This window comes from Pholis gunnellus (genome assembly GCF_910591455.1).
Source record: "Pholis gunnellus genome assembly, chromosome: 12".
Lineage (NCBI taxonomy): Eukaryota > Metazoa > Chordata > Actinopteri > Perciformes > Pholidae > Pholis > Pholis gunnellus.
The window spans coordinates 18,295,293-18,316,246 of NC_136539.1; the positions used below are offsets into that span (position 1 = coordinate 18,295,293).

General features: G+C 40.4%; 1 protein-coding gene across 1 annotated transcript in view; it reads right to left on the minus strand.

Annotated features, from left to right (window-relative positions):
- lrp1bb (low density lipoprotein receptor-related protein 1Bb) overlaps window positions 1-20,954 on the minus strand; it is a gene marked incomplete at both ends in the record, with an annotated part of 224,338 nt that overhangs the window by 44,193 nt on the left and 159,191 nt on the right. The window contains 16 exons of the mRNA XM_079170844.1: window positions 1,419-1,541; window positions 1,890-2,018; window positions 2,927-3,046; window positions 6,338-6,460; window positions 6,690-6,839; window positions 7,054-7,167; window positions 7,847-7,966; window positions 8,165-8,293; window positions 9,343-9,468; window positions 11,579-11,771; window positions 14,163-14,367; window positions 16,518-16,707; window positions 19,096-19,467; window positions 19,700-19,824; window positions 20,482-20,633; window positions 20,799-20,925. Of these exons, the coding sequence (XP_079026970.1) occupies window positions 1,419-1,541; window positions 1,890-2,018; window positions 2,927-3,046; window positions 6,338-6,460; window positions 6,690-6,839; window positions 7,054-7,167; window positions 7,847-7,966; window positions 8,165-8,293; window positions 9,343-9,468; window positions 11,579-11,771; window positions 14,163-14,367; window positions 16,518-16,707; window positions 19,096-19,467; window positions 19,700-19,824; window positions 20,482-20,633; window positions 20,799-20,925 (2,498 nt within the window). The remainder of the gene's footprint in view (window positions 1-1,418; window positions 1,542-1,889; window positions 2,019-2,926; window positions 3,047-6,337; window positions 6,461-6,689; window positions 6,840-7,053; window positions 7,168-7,846; window positions 7,967-8,164; window positions 8,294-9,342; window positions 9,469-11,578; window positions 11,772-14,162; window positions 14,368-16,517; window positions 16,708-19,095; window positions 19,468-19,699; window positions 19,825-20,481; window positions 20,634-20,798; window positions 20,926-20,954) is intronic.

Below are 20,954 nucleotides of genomic sequence, written 5' to 3' on the forward strand. Positions count from 1 at the left end.
ATAGTTGTTCATTGTTCATGTAGAATTGAAGCACCCTCATAGTTATAGTGTATACAGAATCATTCCTGATTAACAAATCAAGCCATCTGGAGGCGTAATGGGTGTGCACAGATGCATTGACCAATATTTCAATAATAGATGTTCAACACCAGTCATCACAAATCATGGCTGTGACAGATAATTTCCTCTAGTTCAGACACCAAAAAAGTATATATACACAAATAAAACCTGGGTGTCCTTATGTTTATAAGTATCATAGTATCAAATAAAAAAAAGAAAAGAAAAGAAATAACCTCATACCTTAGCTGCAAAAGACCTAATTTAAGAATTGTAATGTTCAAAAGCTTAAAATAACAATATTTATCAACATAAACAATATAAAACCCATTACATCGATATTTCTATCATTACAAACAATATTACTGTAACTCGTAATTTTGCATAAAAAACAGGCAAAGGTCCAGGGAATGTAGTGAGTATATAAACACAATTTCTTTTTGTGTTAGACTTCCGTGAAGATGTTGTAAGTCAGGACAGCGTCATAAGCGGTAACCGCCGTATGAGCGCAGTGCAGAGTAGCGGTGATGAGCTAGGCGTTGTGGCACATATGCTGGGACTCAAGATGTACTAACATGCACTAACAAGCACACATGGCCGAACCAGCTACGTGAACTAAGCACAGAGAAGCTTGGATTACAGCTCGGACTCCGTTCTTTGCTCAGGGTGCCAATACTCCACTATGTCTTTACTAAGGCTGTCCCAAAATCAGATTTTCAGAACAAGATTATCGCGGCCAACACACTTCTATCGGTCAAAGTCATCTTTAACTTTATTTATTGTGTGATTTGACTCTTTTTTTGACAAATAAATTACATTCAAACTTAATGTGTTGGGGGGTGGAGAGAGAATCTCTTACGCAAACTGTACAAAAGGGTGATTTAAGAAGTGCTGGATCATTTACACAATATTATCCTCTATGTATTATTAACATGATATAAATATTTAATTTTCTAAATAACACGGCTATCATAAATACCAGTACATCACCCGTAATCTTTACATAGCAAATATTTGTTTGCTGCGATATTAATGCTCGGAATTTCAAATATAGCACATTTAACTGGACTTTATTCTGGGCTTCATTTGCTTGCATGGTGACTTTGACTTGTATTCACTTGAACTTAATTTGTTTACATTTTGTACTACTTTTCACTACCATGGAGAACCCCTCGTCTTAAAATGTACAAACTTCAACTGGTATTATGTTAGAAAAGACAAACAAGTGCAGCATCGCTATGCTAGAAAACTGTTTTTTTCAACTTGCCTATAGAGCAGCTTTCAATGAGGGCATATTCATATGCTATTAGTGAATACCTCGGTGAATATTAAGAGCAAGAGAGCAGAATAAATCCACTTGCCACATTCCACTGACTCATCAGACCCATCTCCACAGTCGTCATCGTGGTCGCAGACGAATCGCTGGAGGATGCATGCTTTGTTGCGGCAGCGAAACGAGCTGTCATCGCATGTGTTGTTGGGTGCTAATGCATGAAAAGAAATGAGTCAATTAAAAAGCGAATCAATGAGTAGACATGTTTCCTAAACATGGCTTGGCATGAAATATCTGTAAAACGTTAACATCATTATTTTCTTTTTCAGTGTACACTCCTACACACAATATACTTGTTTTCTTTTTTATGCTTGAAATAAAAATAGCAAAGGGATTTACAGTAGGTGTGTGGTGGATTTCATGTTCCCTGCCTATTGTTTTATACCATGAAATCCAAAATGTTACAGTGTAAACAAGCAATCATTTCTTAATTCTGTGTTTACATGAAGTTTCTTTTATAAATTCAGGGAGCTATTCAATGTGTAGAACTGGTGTTTACCACAGCCAGCTGCAGAAAGCTCATCACTCCCATCCGGGCAGTCCCTTTCACCATCACAAAGCCAGCGTTTCGGAACACAGGCATACGACCCCGGGCAGCTGAACAGCCCTGGAGCACATGTCACTGAGCCTGAGAGCAAAACAGGACCACATGCTTCATTTTCAAAAGCCAAAGAACACAATGGGTCAAATGCACCACAGAGGAGAACCGAGTACAAGGGACACTGAACTGAAGCAGATGTATTTTGTTTTGTTGGGATGGTACCTTCTGTTATCAGTGAACATTCACCAGTAATTCCAATGAACTAAAGCTCTCGTTCTGCTCTTTCACGGAAATATCGGACTATATTACAACTCATAGAATTAAGGTTTTGAACTGATACCTCTTTATGACCTGAACAAAGTCTTAATTTTCTTCGGGCAGCAGTTCCCCTTATGCAAGGTAAAAAATACTGACAGTGCTATTGTGAGAAACAATTATTTACTTCTGTGGATTCTGTAAGTCTCCTTTATCTTAGGGCTGCCCTTTAAGACAAAGGAGAGCAGTAGAAAAAACATGGCTGCAATGAGAAACAAAGGTAAACACAGAAGATCAATTAGACTTGTATAGCTAAAATGCATATCTTGTTTTTGACGAGAATTGTGTCTGGGAAACCTTTGGGCCATTTCATTAATATTTCCTTGACACTCCATTACAATCCAATTACACAACCAATGTGCACAGCAATTCTTGTCTCTTTATTGCGGTTGGATTCTTTTTATTTTATTCTACAATGCATTACACACACACATCTCATTTGCCCATTGAAAAAGCTGTGCCTCTTGGGCCTCAGTGATGAAAAATCTATTTGCCTCAGTGCCTACTTGAATCGTCAGAAAGGCCCGCGGTCTCATTTGTTGTCTCATTAAGGTTGTTCCATTCTGTCCATTCATTTACAGCTCTGCTAGGGGAACACATGGAGCTGTCACGCGCAATATAGCGGATGTGACCTTTTCGACCAACGGCAGATTCCCCATGACATCTGAAAGGGCACTAACCACAGATCTGCACGCTCTCGTCAAGGCCGTCCTCACAGTCGTTCTCTCCATCACACAGCCATTGTTTGGCAATGCACTTGTTCTTTGAGCAGGCAAACTGGTTCCACAGGCACGACGAGTCTGCAGAGGGCAGTGGGAAATGAGTTTCAATGCCATAAATCAAACAAAGTGAGGGGGAAACAACAAAAGTGGCATACCCTATAGAAGAGGCAGATTGCTTGTAATCAGAACACAGCAAGTTGGCTGGCTTTTATTTGGTACGAAGTTTTCCTGCCTAGCAGCAAACATGAGTGTAGTTGCCACACAAAAGACTGAAAACATAATATAAATATTCTCCTTTTCTCTCACAGAACAAAGACATTTTGATGAATGCTTCTGGTTTCTGTGCAGGGAAATAAAAACATCAACTGAACCCAAACCGAGTGTCGAGACTGAATATCTTATCGATATCAAAGCACTTAGGTATTAATTATTGACGTTTATTTTATTAACTAGGCTGCTAGGGGTTGACAAACAGCTGGATGTCAACTAAGAGAGACATCTGCTGATCACTGTGTAAAAAGCTATTGTGTGAAATGTGGATATATTCATAATCTGTGCTGACTTTGTGTCACTGAGCCACCCACTCTCCCCGGGGAGTGGTTCTGTGGTCTCTTTCCCTCAGATGTCAGGCCTGACAAACTCTGCCAAGGCTTTGATGAGATGTTTGAAGAAAGAAGGGGGGGGGGGTGCTCCAGGTCATTTCACAGTACAAGGAATTAGGGTGGGGGGAAGGGATGGAGTGTTTCTCACACCGCGTTGCTGTCCTTCCTGTCAGACTTTGTACATCACAGCAGATTTACATGCCTTGATACGAAGATGTAAGATACGGAATAAGATAAACATTCGATGGCTAAATCTGGAAATCATGATTATCCAGACTTTTTGTAGGTGATACGAAATTTGCACTTCAAATGCTGCTTCCACAGCTGTTTCAAGTGCATAACAAAATAGAAGGTCTACAGCAATTTAAATGTATCAAAGAAAGTCTTTAATGTCTCATTTTCAATAGTGTTTCACACAGTTGAAAGGCGCATTATTCATTGTGAAGTGACAAATGACTATTTCATCTAATCAGCTGTGGAGTTTGAAATTTCTGAAATGTAATGACATTTTCCTCAAACCACTTTGACTTTGCAGTCAGATTATCAGTGGCTGGAGCTTTTTATATGGTAATTAACTGAGAGGAATGGGAATATTGTCTATTTGTCCTGAAAAGCTATTCAGAACTTCTCAAAGAATCGTGGCATAATTCATATGAGCTCTGATATAAGCGCATTTGAAGCATGCGATGTTATCATTTCACACAGGCACAAATGACATTTTATATCAAGGAATGGAAATGCTGTTCATGTGTTATGCATCTCTCTAACAACATTCATGGCCAAGTTACAAAATAAATCAGATAACTCGAAGAACATTAAATATGGAAACTGGATTGCACTGAACTGCCTTTCTATGTTTGCTGCAAGTGAAATGTGAACAAAGGTGCTGGTTAATTATCCAGGAAGAGCAACGCAGACAAGTAAGAAATCAGCAACATTCAGTCAAACATTCTCAAAGGCAAAGACATTTAAGTTCTATGGTCGAATTTTATGTGTGTTATCCTTCTTGAACTTAGTCCCTGATGTCGTCAGTCCCAAACAACTTGAGTCTGGCTGGTTTGAAGGCCAACAGCAGAGCCATCGCTAGTATAGAGTAAAGATGAAGAGGGATGCAACAAAATTCCTCATTGTTCCTCATTCAGTGAGAGGAATCACAGGTATTTGGCGTCGATAATTGCAAATTGCAATAGCTACATCTCTCTTACTGCACAGAGAATGCAATACAAGCTCTGTACACTGATGACAGCACTAACTGCTGAGTGCCTCGTGACTTCTTACACTTTAATAGAATGGACCAGGGGTCGGGACTCACAGAGAGGTCGCAAGTGATTTTATTAGGGTCGCCAAAAACAATGTGCTGAATTTCTTCCCTAGTCCTTGAACGTTTATATCTGCAGCACACATTCGAGCCACGTAAGAGAGCATTAATGTTTTCATTGTTCTGATAATTGCAGTCTACTTATAACATTGAATATAATATATGAGCATATGTTCTGTTTCTTTACTGATGAGAGGAAATGCAAATAATTAAACAGCCTGTCAACTCTGCCGAAATGCATTTTTTGGTCTCATTTATAGGATTTTACAAATGTTTTCAACACATACATGAAATGAAGTTGTGATTCATCAAACGTATGTCTTAAAAAAATGGCTGGTTTACCCTTTCAAGCTGATATAAGGTGACGTGGAAATGGCACTAAGAATGTTCACTACGGACAAATTTGCTCTTCTCGTGATTTATAGATGAGGTCTGGTGTGAACTGGGTCACTTTGTTTGTCATTATTTAAAAAGTGGTTCCCCAGAATAACACAGGGCAAGACCATACAGTCTATGGGCTAGATAGGCAATAGAATAGACTGACAACTCAAATATAGACAGCGAGTATTTTGACATTGTGTATGTGGACTACTCCATCAGATCAAATTACATTGTGTATGCATGTGACGGTGATGAAGCTTAACAGCTACTTATAACCAATAAAGCACCCAGTCCATTGTGCTTTGGTGCCAAAAGCAATAACACGTGAATGGTTATGTGTGCAAGCTATTGGTTTTGAGGGCAAATTATATTAACCCATACCATGACTTAATTATGGTCCCTTCCTGTTTAATTGGACGGATCTTGACTGTCCCAGTTAGCTCTGCATACATTTGCACGGATCAAAGCATAGGTACGAATGCTCTTGCTGTTTCTGGTGAGGGGAGAGGAGTGGTATTGTAATGTGTAATCCCTTCATATGTCCCGGTTTTCTATCGAAACCACACTTGCATCTTCAGTTTCACTGACTGATACCTTAGTTAATTAATTGAAACACAGAAAGTGCTGTGCATCATCATTTTTAAGAGAGAAATGAAAAACAGAAAATGTGTCCTCAACAGCCTCACTCTCTATTTAGGGTGCAAATTAGACTTTCAAACAAGCAGCAACACCCACTTGAAAGATCTCAAACACACAATAAGAGGGGGTGGCAAAACAAAGTCAAGAGAAATTGCCTCATGGCATGATACACAATTGTCTCTTGTATTTCGGTATCCTCCTTACATCTTGTATGTAATATGTGTTGCAGGCCTGGATCTATTCAATGTGACAAAATCACTACAACAAATAGCTTCTTGTTAATGGAAAATAAACATCCACTCCAACTGGCGACAGTGTTGTGTACCGCAAACAAATACCTCATCTATTTCTACCCTTTAGAGAACAAAACATCATTTGAGTTCATTGTGTAGAAGCCCTCCCCATGAGAAGTAAGATGTGTTGGTTTACCACACTGGAATTCATCTGCTCCGTCTTCACAGTCTTTTTGGCCATCGCACAGCCACACGCTGGAGATGCAGTTCCCACTCGGACAAGCAAAGTGGCCTTCCTCACACTTCTGCCCATGGGAAACTAGGACGAACAACAAAACCAAGTCAGTCCTCTGGGCATTACCAATGATTGAGGCCATTATCTTTTCCTAAGCTCTCTCTGAATATCTTATTTCCCTGTCATAATCACCTCTGAAAATGAGATCTGTCTTAAGTCTTTTCTAATTGAAGATGGCTTCCTCAATCTGTCCCCGAATGCACACGCAATACAGCGCGTCACTCTGTGTGTCGTTTGTGTGGGGGGTGCTCACCCTGGCAGTTGGTCTCGTCAGCATAGTCTCCGCAGTCGTTTGCGCCGTCACAGATCCATGTTGGGTGGATGCACAGTGAGGTGGAGTTGCAGCCGATGAAATCCTTTTCTATCACCCCCAGCTTGTAAAAGTGAGAGCAGTCGGTGTGGTCTGAATACAAAACACAGCACCACAATAATTGTCTTGTCACAATGGAAGTAATGGTGGAGGTAAGGGGGGGGGGGGATGGGCAATCTTTCAATCTGATCCAAGTGACGAGCACAGATCTAAGTTACTGGATCTATCTGATCCACAGTTAGAGCTGTGTGTTTACATTTTCATTTTTACCATAATTGCAATGCAAATCACAGGCTAAAGGACTTACTGCAGCTTTTTTCATCTGAGGCGTCGGCACAGTCGATGACCTGGTTACACCAGGCTGAGCTGGGTACACAGCTTCCATCCTTGCATGATGATTCTGATGAGCCACACGTGACATCTGGGGGGAGAGAATTAGCATTTCAAAAAGGTAATGGAAACAGCACTCAGAGGCAATTACAGGTACAGCTGACAACAACACTTAGAACTTCTTTCTGGGGGTGGTTGAAATTTGTCCCAGTTGAAACCTGCCCGGATAATAATAAAATAATTACATTTTCTAATAGCAATAGAGAAGGTTATTGTTGATGCCAAATTAAAAACAAAAAGCAAAGCTGAAGATGGCACACCATAGTGGAATAAACTTCTTCCTGAAATCCCAGTCTGCTAAGTTGGAAGGTCCACATTAATTAAGAGAACACCTTGTGGGCTCAATCAGCTACAGTATTAAGATTTCATATAACCTTTGATACTATCCAACTTTAGTCCAGGTACAGCAAGGGAATGGACACAACTGTACTGTTTCACTGGACATTTTTTTTCACCATCAAGGCCAAAACAAAATCAGTCTGGCCATATTGACAAGACATTAAAATATTACCCAGGCAGCTTTTAAGAGTGGCGGTTCAGAGCCTCTTTGAAATGTCTGCACTCTTCATGATCTTGGGGCTCATTAGACAGTGAAGGCTTTAACACAGCATGTGGCCTCACATTCCGTATTAATATAAGCATTAGTGCCGCTGGATCCTGCCCTCAGAGGCAGGACGGATTGAACAGGAGATCAAACGGCTGTGACTCACTGCTGCAGAAAGCTTCGTCAGAGTTATCCCCACAGTCATCGATCCTGTCACAGAAACGACTGCTGGCCACACACCGTTGGTTGTAGCAGGGTCTGAAACCCTTCCGACAGCTCCTGTTGTCTGAACACAGTGAAATTCATGAATAATTAGATATGACCAAATGCTTGCCACTTTTTAGTACCATAAATATTAATGACAGGCATCAATCAAATGTCAGCTATTTCTCCAAGACTGCTAAGTCAAACCAACATATTTGATCTGACACTCTACATTCTTTATCCAAATCTGCTTCAGACAAGTTGTGAAGTGCTTTCTTACCACAGTATTGCATCTTCTCATCTGATTTATCTTTGCAGTGGGCCACTCCATCACACGTTAGCTGGTAGTTTATGCACTCGCCATTCCCACACTCAAATTCAGTGTGGATGTTGCAGGAGGAATTTTCTGCTGCAGAGGAAGACAATGAGGGTGATGAACTATGACTGTCAAGATCTCAACAAACTTCATACACACAGGTTAACCCAGAGGCAACATTTCACTGCCTACTGTAGTGAACTCCACGTTTACTCCAGCAACCCAGTTTCGGTTCAACATTTGTAAATGTCATAACTGCATTCAAAATAACCCCATTACCCTGATAAGCTACTTCAGCTTGAGGGAAATATGGCTGTGAAATCCTGGCACATTCTGATATTCAGTCGTATCGGACATTTTCATTCCATCTAGTACACTGACAATACATGTCAACAATGTACTTTTAGGTATTTCAGACATCAGCCATGAATTCAAATTCCAACAATAAATACCTTCACAGACTTTGACCAATCTTGCAACTTCACAATCTAAAAAAAATAAACTTCTTGCTCGAGTAGTGAGCGGAATTGGGGTGTGGAAGAATAAGCCTGTCGTCCTCTACCGTGACATCCAGGCTTCCATCCAGCTCTTCTGAGTCACTTGCCATGTTCAGCCTGGCCAAACCTCCCTCATTTAAACAGCTCCTCCCACCTTATGTTCTATCCTCACATTGCATTTCAAATTCAACCAGCAATCTGTCAAATTAGAACGCCAGACACCATAGAAATGCTTTTGTCCTTTGACTTTAAGCAGGTCACTGTGACGCCCAATACTTTCAAGTTTGTTTTCCGCTACCTGCTGGCAGATAACATTATACGTGTTATTTTCCTGAGCGGTATTAACTAAGACTACTAGAATCATTACAAATGTAATGCTTAGGCAAAGAGGAGGAGAAAACTTTCTGTTCTTGACAGTTCATGCTTTCCTGTTTGTGTTGTGTTATGCTCAAAGAAATCAATTCAAAGACATCAAAGGTTCGTGTAAATAGCACACACAAGAGCTTAACCTGAGTGTGGACAGAAGCCAGGTTAAACTATGCATATAAATGTATCCATAAAGAGTGCTAATCGATATCTGGTACTGAGAATGTCCCAAGCGTTAGCATTTTTGGTATATTTGAATCTTAAGTCGTCATGACTTACACACGCATCTGTTGTCATCTAACAGCACACGTTCTCCACGGCAAGTGCAGTTGACCCTCCCGTACGGTGTCAGGAGACAAAGGTCACCGCACCCTCCGTTCATGTGTCGGCATGGGGATAGCTCACCTTTAATAACAATCAAAAAGAATCGATTGAGCAGTCAGATGCAGTCAAAGGAAAAATCTCCCCCTGGGCACAGTCTGTTAGATGTCATCAGTCTAACATGTTCAATGCCTTCATGGAGTTATCTTCTGAACCGTCCTCGTCTCCTGTATTATTGACAAGTCATATTCCAGATAAATCTTAAAAATCAGAGAATTTGGATTCTCTGCACTTACCATAGGACGGATGTACTTCCTAAATGGTTGGTAAATTAAGTAAGAAGCTCTTGTTTTTTTTTTTAATCTGAGGGCCTGACACAAAACCTAATCAATAATGTTAATGTATGAGATAGCTGGTATAGATTTTTTCCTATAAAATGAAATTGCAGCTGAGATGGAAACCTCTTAGTGTGATGTGTTATGGCATGAAATTGTTTGTAATCACAGATACCAGCAGGATTAAAAAAGTACAGCACTGAACCCATAAATAGGCAGATGAATCATTGTTATTCAATAACAAATTTCTAAGACAGGTATTTTTATTTATTTCCTTTTTATATTAAGCATGGATCTGATTTAAGTGTAAAATGCTGCCATTACATGTTTTCATTTAAAGACTCATAAGGGGTCAACATATGAATAGAAGGGGCTGTTCTGTTGTTAAAGGCTACCACTATCCTTACTGACAGGTAGCAAATGTATTACCATTTTTGGTCCTTCTCTGCCTGCGGCGCTATGTGAAAATGCTTCGTGTAGCGCTGTGGGAATCATGTATTGCTTTAAATCGCATGACCAAACTGCAGACATAAAAGAAAAATCCAATGCTTGTCTAGTCCTGAGAAATAAACGTAGCAAAGAAGCTTAGCAACACGAGACATAGAATCAAGAGCAAGTGATCACAGACATGTGTGTACGTTGGAGACCCTCTGTTATTACCTGCCCTCCAGCCATGAGTATTTTATTCATGAGGAAAGAAACTATTCCTCTGCTCTGCAACTCAAGTAAACCATTTGCATGACTATTTATATTCAGGATATTCATGACAAGGACAATGCAAGAGGTTAACAATGTAGAAACAGAAAAAAGTAGAAACTGATTATCAGATCAACCATTGTTGGTCACGGCACATTATGCTGTATTGCAGCTGCGCCCATGCAGGTCATAGGATTATTTCTCATGACGAGATAAACGAGGAACAGCGCGGCTCTAGGCATCTGAGTCCAACCAGTGGGACACGCTTAAGCCCACTCTCCTTTGTCCTACTTGGAAATAAAACTTTTTACGACACTTTAGAGACTCCCTTTACAACGTAGGCTACTTTTTTTATTAATTGCCTCTGAAACTTAAGTTTCTAGCCATTCTAAATAAGCCTATGTTCATTTGTCATTCCCACTGTTTTTAACATCACAATGAGAAGCATTTTTTTAAATATTTGCTTTTAATTAATAAAACTTTTATGACATACCAGTTGTCAAATATTATCCGCCAATATTACCAAGAATGTACTTTTACTCATCTTTAACAAGGTCATATAAATATCCTGCCCCAATGTATGTCACAAAGTTTCCAAAAAAACTAAAAAAGTTATTTTTAGGCTATGCTTGTCAAAAGACAAGTATCAGCTAAAATGTGGTTCTCAGATTTCTTTATTTGAATTCAGAGTGTATTGTCTATTTGACAGGAACACTGCGCTGTAAATTGCACTCGTTAAGCTAAAAGATAATTTCCATCTATAGTCCCTGGACTGAGGCCACCAGCGATGTGCAGGTTGATGAAGTAAAAGATAACAGTTAAGTTAAGTGGGGAATTAAAACATTTAAATTACCCTTTGAAACACGTTCATATTGAGGTTGGATTCAAATAACCAGAATCGATCTGGCTTTATTACTTCCAATGAAAAAAAGTCAAGTCAGTGGGGAAGAAAACTGTATGCATGCCTCAAAAACCAAATTAAAACACAAGTGCATTCAAACTGTATTAGTGGCACAGATTAACTTAATGAATATGCACGTGCTTACAGTAAACCTCTGCCAATAAGCACACATTATTGCCCAGGCACCTCCACACATAATACACAAACATTTGCAGACACAACACTGCATCCAACGGACATCTCTGTGTGTTCAAATACTCACAGTTGTTAGTGTCCCTGGCCACAGCTATAATTCCCATTGGTTGATGAGGTATGTCTGCTCGAAGCACCTTGGTGTCACCACCCGTGTACTTGTTTGATCGCAGCACAGACCTGCGGGCCCAGTCTGACCAGTAGAGGAAATCTGCATAGATGGCAAGCCCGTAGAAGTTCCCAGGTCCTGATTTCACTATGACCTAAACATTGTAGAGCAAAGGACTCATGTCAGAACTGCTTTCCATCATGCTTTTCAGATTTAAGGCCCGTGCTGTCAAATGCCACTCGGGTACTAGCACATTTACAGTACATGTGAATGGTTCTATATGCCAGAGTAGATAATACAGCAATAACAAGAGCATACGTTTTTAAACAGTCAATATTTGCACCTTAGATATGGCTGGAAAAAAAGCATTGGCAGAATTTTGAGTGCAACTCTAGAAATAAATGCGGAAGATAATGTTTTGACTCATTAATCAACACATCACCCCCGCTGCCCACATGACTGCTTAACCCAGATGTTGGGGGAGTAAATGACAGTGTCATTGGCAGGGAGGCAGAAATCCATCAGATGCCTCCTGGTGGGACTCTCCAGGTTTGTGGGAGATTGTGTGTGTGGGGGGGGGGTGGATAAGGGCCACCAGCGGCTCTGTAGTCTCAGACATTAGTGGGACAGGCTTGTAAGCACCGTCACATTAGCCCTGTGCCATACTGGGATTAATAGGACAGGTGTTGATTAAAGGAGCCCAGCGTGTGGAAGCAACGATTGGCCATTAGGCAAGTGAGAGACAGAAAAAGAGGCAGAGAGAGAAATCGGCAGATGGGATTGGATGGAACATATTGATGGGAAAATTAGATTTGGGAAACATTAAGTTTACAGCCAGCTACATATTACTTTTGCGCTGAAGCTGTGTTTTGGATAAATGTGAACATATTTTATACGTTCTCATCTTTCACTCTCCAGCAATGTTGAAATAAGGTAGTTCAATTGCAATCGCCAGCAAACTCCAAACTGATGACCTCAATGAGCCTCTGTTTTACATGGAAACATTAAAATGCCCAGAGAGCACAATGCTGACATTGAACTCAATGCTGACATTGACACTAATCATTCCCAGACAGCTCTCAATTTATATTCAATCTATTCATGGTAAAAAAAAGACCATCTTTTCCCCACTAAACATGCTGATATCTTCCCCTACAATGCATTCTTCTGCCCTTTGTGAAGCACTGCATTCATTAACAACATGGGTTGTCTACTCTCAAAATGGCATGGGGGAGTGAGCCCTGCCACAGCTCTTGTTCTTTTCTGCCGCCAACCTGACAGCATGTAATGGCACTGCTGCAGAGAAGAGGGGTAACTGGGCTTTGAAGGGCACTCCACCACTATCCAAGTCTTCGTTCATATGACTCAATACGTATTTGGTGTTCTATAATGGGTTTTATTGTATCTAATCTGGGGCCTAACCCATTTTTTTTTTTATTCCAAAATGAAATTCTGCAGCCATTGGCGATTTTGCAAAATCGAAAACCCCACTGGAGTGACCAGGAGCCTTAAGCTTCCATCTCCACAGTAAGTTCTTGTACATATTGGATGGGTTGTTCATAATCGCAGTAAGGATAAGTGCTGAAGTTGACAATCAGCTACTTCTGTTTAATTTACACATTTTAATTGGAATGGTGAATTTGCACCCAGAGCGGTCTCACTGCAAAGCCTTCATTAGCAGGACTGCACTGCAGCAAGGGCAGGTGGGGACCCAAAGGTGAGGACTTGCTGAGCCGTGTGACCCGGCTCAGCCAGCATATGGGTAACTAATTGAGATGGGCCAAGGTGCTGAGCTGTTGAGGTCATGTCAAGCTAAAACTGAAATCCATCGCAAAAAAGTCAATTTTGTACTGTAATCTTTAATAAGTCTTATTTATAATATTTTTGTCATCCGGCTGTGATTTTATACGTGCAACGTTTCATGGACAAAATCAATACTCCCCTCCCTGAGCTTCTTTACTTTAGCAGGGAATGGCTTCTGTGAATAAGGAAACCATCTGTCCCCTCAGAGCTGAAATATCAGACGGAACATCAAGAGGTATTTCTGATCCTATCTTCTGTATAGAGGATCATGTTTCAGGAGCTCAATAGGAATGGGAGATTAAATGGAAGAAAAAAGTTTCATTTCAGGAGAAAAAGACAGATCAATCTTTCATCTCTTATGTTGTCTAATGAAACATCTCTATCACTGAGAGTTTTGTGGAAAATATAATCTAACTATCACTCACTGGGTCAACTTCATAAAAACATTCTTTGATGGAACGCTTTCGTAGCTGCGTTGTTAGAGCACATACAACATTACCATGATGTCCCAGGTTCAATTCCAGCCTTGGGACCCCTTACTCCTCTTTTTATCCACATTATCCAAACTGTCAGATCAAAGGCAAAAATGCCAAACAAATAAAAAAAACTTTGATTCATGGAAACTTCAATGGGGTTACAAAGGACCTTTAAATAAGACCCTGATAATGACAGAGATAAACAAATCCATTGCTTGAAATTAAGCAACCACAATTAATAACCTTTACCTTATTTTCATACTCACATATCTGCTGGAACCATCGTAGTCACATCTCTCAATTTTGCCAAGGCTTCCATCTGAAAAGTAGAGCTTCTCTGCGTTGTGGTCAATAGTCAGTCCATTGGGCGTCAGGATATCAGAACCAATGATAACCCTCATGTTGTTGCCTGCTAAGGTGGATCTCATGATGCTGGGTCTCTGTTCATTCCAGTTGGTCCAAAACATCAGGCTAACATGTGAGAGGACAACCAAACATGTAATTACTAGTGAGCAGTCTTTTCATTTACAATTCAAGCAATAGCAAGTGGCTTCATCTGAATATGTAGATGTCACCCTCTCCAAAAGATGCACTACTTCACCTTGGTACTTCTATGAATTCACACCACCTGAGCAAGAACCACAAAGTATGTACAGTCTATAATTAAAGCAGGGAGCAGGATTGATGGCTTTTTTAAAGAGCTGCTATACCAGGAAATGCTCTGCCATGCTGGCATAACAAACCCTAATGGACGGGAAAATGTTTCTCCCCTGAATTAAATTGCTGGGGGTTTATGCAGTAGTTTCAGTCAGTTATCAACATGTTGCCAAGACCTCCGTGGCCTGTCATCGGCTTCCCCTTTTTGCCCTGAAGGAGCTCATCACCGATAAAGTGGAGCTCAGTTTCTATTTGATAAAATGGATTAGCATCACACATTGTGAGATAGAGGTCATTTATTCATATTCCTTTTTGTGAGGACTTCTAAGAATATGAAAAACACAGATGATAGCTACGGAGTAAATAAATGAAAGATTGATATCTTAGTTTATATGGGTTTGCAAGATGAATGGTTTTAAATCCACAGAGATGCAGATAAACCATGAAAAAAAAGAGGTAGATATGTTTCAAATTGTATAAAAAAAACTTTTCAGCTCCTGGGTTCTCACTTCATACTATAATGAAGTCATGGAAGTCCTCTCTAGTGTGATAATAAGGGTTCTGGTCAGAAGTCACAATCAGGGACTGCTAATTAATCACTTGAGTTTGAATTCTAATTATCAGCCAGTGCTTCTGGGGTGGGGTGGACATAGTGCCAAATTGTCAACCAAGGATATAGTCTGAGGTCAAGAAATTAATTTAGTAATAAAGTACAACAGAAGGAGCAATATACCACTCACTCTTTTCAGACTGCTCGCAGAAACATTTTTATATTCATGAAAAATGCAAAGTGTGACATGAGAATAGGATGTGACAGGAAGACTGAGGTGTTATTTTTTGAACAACAGACATCACCTTTTCTGAGAGATTTTCTTTTTTTTTTACTGGCACACTAAAGCGTTAAACCTGTTAAATCAGGTATTCAAAACGCTATGAGTACAGCTCAGAGCAGATAAAAACACTTACACCTGAAGTGTGAACATGCAAACAAAAACACATTCTATATCTCAGACCTATTGCTACGAAGTTTGGCTCTGAATAAATCTAGGCTATAAGGTTGGCAAAATGATTGTTAAAAAGCAAATATAATCACATTGACAGCAAATACTGTACATATGGGGCTGTCTTGTTACACACAAGCATGCACATAAATAGGATTTATTCTAGTTTAAACCCTGGCATCAACCTTCTGTATTAAGTGTAAATTATCAATAGGCTTTCTAGAAAGTTCTGAGAGCAATGTGTATCCCCAAACGTTACTGTATCTTTGGGAGAAACAAAGACCTGACTCATTGAATGACATAATCCTGTTATGTGTCTTCTAGACCATAAAGATAATGAAGATCAAAAGCTATATCATCAGTATAGGAAAAGCTAATTTGTACTTAAAGTGGTAAATAATAGAGAGTAGCTGGACACAAAATATGTAGAATTACGTGCCACTAGGTGTGATACCGATGCAGAACCGACATAGTATAAAGAGCGAGATAGTCCACACAGGATGGGCCGAAGAGGTGTTGGGTCAAACAAACAGTACTGTGGTTTTGATTCCTCAACCTAACTTCCTGTGAATACGTACATTTATTTTGAAAAGACACTATGCATGTAGTGAGTGGAAACTGACACTCCCACGTCCAAAACTAACGCTATAAAGGGGTACCTTGAGCCTTATAGTTTGAAGCTGGGCCACTGACCAAGACGTTATTTGAAAAGAGGGGACAGGGAATCTGTTTGTCATGATGTAATTTACATCCATGTCTGTCAAAAAATTTTATAATTGTATTCTATTAGACATTTGTGAGAAATTGTCATAATTAGCATATCAATTCCTAAGTTATTACCAACAAATGTTGAGGTAACAGTGATCTGTGATCTTAAATGTGGTCAAAGATCAACCTTGAGTGCATGTGGACGTTAGTGATATTTGTTTTTGTTTGCTTTTGTTACTTAGAAGAGCTACTGACTTTTGACACTCATCCAGGGCCAGGACATGCGGATGGTCTTCCTCCGAGAGAGTGACCACGGCCTGTCGACTGAAGGCATCGACTCGTTTCTGGTCCACCGTTTGTCTGGTGATGGTTGAAGTAGTGGAGCTGGTCCAGTACAACGTGTCCCAGGCTCGGTGGTAGGCCAGGCCCTCCACTGAACCCACATCTAAAATAACAGACACATAAGACCTCTGCTCAGGTTCCACACAAAGTCAATTAATTCAGACACCACATCTTGTAATGGTTTAATGAAAACACAGGCCTGGAAAGAATTTGGAAAGGCATAAATGTTGAATAGACATCTGTCTTATTAGTCTAGATAAGAAGTAACGGCTGTAACAAAGTGTACTACATCCTTTGTAAGTAATAAATGGAAGTTGTTAGCAAAACACAGACGATTATTTTTGTTTTATGAATGTGTGTTCCTGAGGAGCACATATTGATCATGTTGTGGGGCCTTAGGGTAATAAAATAAAACCAAATTAAAACATTTAAGTTATCTGCCACTGCCATCTGGGGCCATTAAACTGCAAAGTTCCCCATTGCAGATTTAGGTAAAATATTGACTTTGCTTGTAACAGATGGCAGGTTCGGATTGTGTTAGAAGTATTATGTGTCCTTGGTGATTGACAGGGAAATGACTTCATGTCTCACTACAGACAGCTATTTGTTGATGCAACAGTCACTCAGCAACTGAATATGTTTTCACTGCGAACCAATTTCCTAAACAGAGAATATGATAAGTTCCTCGCAGCCTCCCAGGTCGGGTGCAATAATGTGACTGACAGACCCTCAGAGAGAGAAAGTGATCACAGACAGAAAACTTGGCCCTATCGTGTGATCATGTACACTAGATCTTGTATTTTGTGGCTATGGTTTCATAAATGACCTATTGAATGGGACCGCTTGTGCAATTAATATTGCACAATATTAAAACAATATTGCACAAGCGTCAATTAATAACTGCAGTAATACTGTGTCACTGAGTTTTCATGTACTCATGATGCACATGAATAAGACTACTGCTTCCCATGGACCAATTTATGGTATTTGTGGAAGACTCTGGTTAATGAATTGTTTCCATTATGCTCTGGGAGACTACAATTATGAAAATGTTTTTTGGGGAAAAAACTGTAAGCAGCAAAAGAAAATGTTGGCTCCATGCAAAAAGCAAAAGAAAAATGTCTAACCAGTACAAGAACACAAATGCCCTGCTGAGTACAGTAGAATGTTGAAAGAATCATATAAAATCAGCTGAACAAAGCATTACATTTCCCTGGAAAGAGGAAACGTAATTCTTAATTACCTTACTTACCCTGATAGAGCCTATTTATTAAAATGCAATAAAGACATGCAAAGCCACTGGCCCCTAAGATCAGATATAACCAAGTGGTTTCTAAGGGCTTTGTAACCTCACTTGCATGAATCGGGTTCTGTTTGTGTGTGACATGTCATCTGTGAATGCAGCCCCTAATTAGCCTTAATGGTGAACATTTGGCCAATTCTAGAGGTTTTGTATGTGTCCCCTTATCTAAAACCCATAAACTGTACTCTAGAATACTTAAGACACAACCTGAGTCAGCCGACCACTAATTAATAGTTCGCAATAAAAGGCGTCTGGCAGTTTGGAGTTTCTCACAAATTGTTGGCCGGCCGAGGGAGTAATTAATGGGGCACATGGAGTTTAATTAGGGAAATATGGATGATTAACATCTTCACCTTCCCTCAAAGACGTGATGCAGGCAGAACCTTTTTGAAAATAGAAGAGATCTTGCTTTTACATACAGTGCAGGAGAAGCTGCATAACATCAAATAAGCTAATTTGACAACAAGGAAGCTCGTGGTATCCTAAACCAGTTTTATGCAATTTAACTGCATGCAAAAAAAAACAATGTTGCCCTTCCCTTATATAAACTACATGGGTTTGTTTTTACATGTATTCAAGCCTTTAAATTGTGCAGCGTACTGAAATTAATTCTTTGCACCACTTTGATTTCACGTTTCGCAAATGCGGAAGTGTGAAGGACACTCACAGATCCCGCCGAGGGTTCTTATTAACGCTCGTTCATTTCTGGAAGATAAATAAATAAGCAGAAAGCTCTCTCGGCAGGGTGCGGGAGTGGGAACACTCAGAAAACTGAGTGGGATAACTGCCAGTTTCCCAGTGTGAGGGGTGGGTGGGACGGCGCTGAGCTCTGCTCCAAGTGGAAACTTCACAGAATGGCAGAGGATGCTAGCCGAGCATAACAGAGGGTTTTGCTGTTCATCTGACTCCAGTCAAGCTTATCAAGACAGGGATTTAGTGAAGGAATAGAGAAGGATTGGTTCCATCGCAGAAACCTTTGGAACATAGGTATTATACCCCACTGATATAGTATTAAATGGTCTTTTCAGAGGTGTGATGGGGGCACAAAAGGAGCAGCAGAGAAGTGGGTATGTCAAGATATTGATTGAAATTGGTAATATACTTATTAAGACTCCGCTAATAAGAAGTTATTATCAGTGGCGGGGATGTTGTAAATGTAAAAACACTTTGGGATTGGAGAATACTTACTTTCTGCAATAATAGATCTCCCTGTCCAATCATCGTTAATCATCTGGATGTTTCCGAAATGAACGTCGCTGAAAAAGATGCGGTTGGTGCGAGCTGTCTTCTGACTGTAGTCAAAAGCCAGGGCTATGACATTCTTGAAAAAAGCAGGATTTTCAAAAGGCTGGACAGGTGAGTTGAGGTCATTCTCATCAGAAAGGTGGATGCTTTTCAGTATGGTCCTCTCAGAGAAGAGCAGATAACCTTCATAGCGCTCACAGGCAAAGCCGTCCTCTGCCAAGCGACCATGGGCGCAGGAGCAAGTCCGGCGACCGCTACCCAGGTGGAAGCACAGCTGCTGGCAGCCTCCGTTACTCCTGGCACATGGGTTTGTGCCTTCAAAACACAAACAATTGCTCAGTTATTGATTTGTTTCAGTATCTGGCCCCTTGCAAGCCATCTTTAAACTGTCCGTGACTTTACATCACATATGAGAATCATTGCAGCAGTGTAGCAGCCGCACATGTTTTGCAAGGGGGGATTTTGTAAAAGTCCTAAAACACTAAGTCTAGTGAAAGACTGCAATAGTAAGCGACATTGTGTGAATCAAGACTTTTTAAACCTTTACCTTTTTCTCTGCCTCTATTGAAGACTGTCACATCCTTCAAATTGACTCCCAGACCACTCCTCACGGTCACGGCCTCACTGGTGTCAGTCTTGAAGCCGCGTCGGATTGAACCGTTGGAGTGAGCCCTGAAGTACACCAACAAATGAGTGGCTGCAGAGAATCACGCATACTGTATTCTGACTTTTCACTAGGTACTGAGTTATTACGAAGTCAGATACATATAAAGACTGATCATTCATTTGAAAATATTGAAGCAAAATCAAAGACTACTGTCCCCCAGTCCTGACATACAATTCAAGTTGTTGATGATCAAAACACAATAAAGCTAACAGCTTCTTTCCGTTGTGGGCCTTGTGATAGGGGGATGGGGAGAGAAAGACATAATTGATCTTCAAGTCATGCAAGAGAGGTTAAAAAGCAGACAAACAAACAAAAGAGACATGCAATTCATTATTTAAAAACCATTTGTTAACCAATAGTTTGAAACCTGTCTCAGTCTGTTCTCCAAAGAACTGCAGGTGTATGAAAATGTATAAAGCGACCAATTTCATAAAAAGAAATGCGGCTTCATCAAATGTAACTTTGCGTTTGAATTTACAAAGGGCGAGGAAAGATTCTCCCTCGATGATGACCGGGAATTCTACCTACAGTATTTATGAAAATAGGCTGTGACCGTCACTATGAGGAACTGCTGATCTTAATACCTTTGAAAGGAAGGGTTTTTGTCAGGTTAGTATTGTGGGTTTTGCAGGGTGTGTGCATTTATGAAAATAATAAATTACCTGTCAGACCAGTAGATGTAAGAACCAAACACAGCCACTGAGAACAGGTCTACGTTGGCCACTGACAGTACAATCTCCCGGCTCTCCCCTGTCTCAAGGTTGATCCTCTCGATCTTATCCGTGCGAGCGTCGCACCAGTATAATGTATTTTCCTGGAAGGTAATTTTAAATTGCATATCACAAACTGAACCTCTTAGTCAAAGTCCTATTTCAGCCACAAAAGAGATGAGGTAGGAAGTACAGTATTCAGTAGCAGCACAATGGAGGGGGAGAAGCTTGGTGATGGTGTTTTTTTTTGCATCTGTGTGCAACTGTACCTCGTAGTCTATGGAAATTCCATTAGGCCACATGATGCCTGAGTTGACCAAGGTAACCTGGTCTGAACCGTCCAGACGGGAGCGGCCGATGCAGGGGTTCTGGCCCCATTCGGTCCAGAAGAGATACCTGGCGAGCAGAGTATAGTATCAATGTTC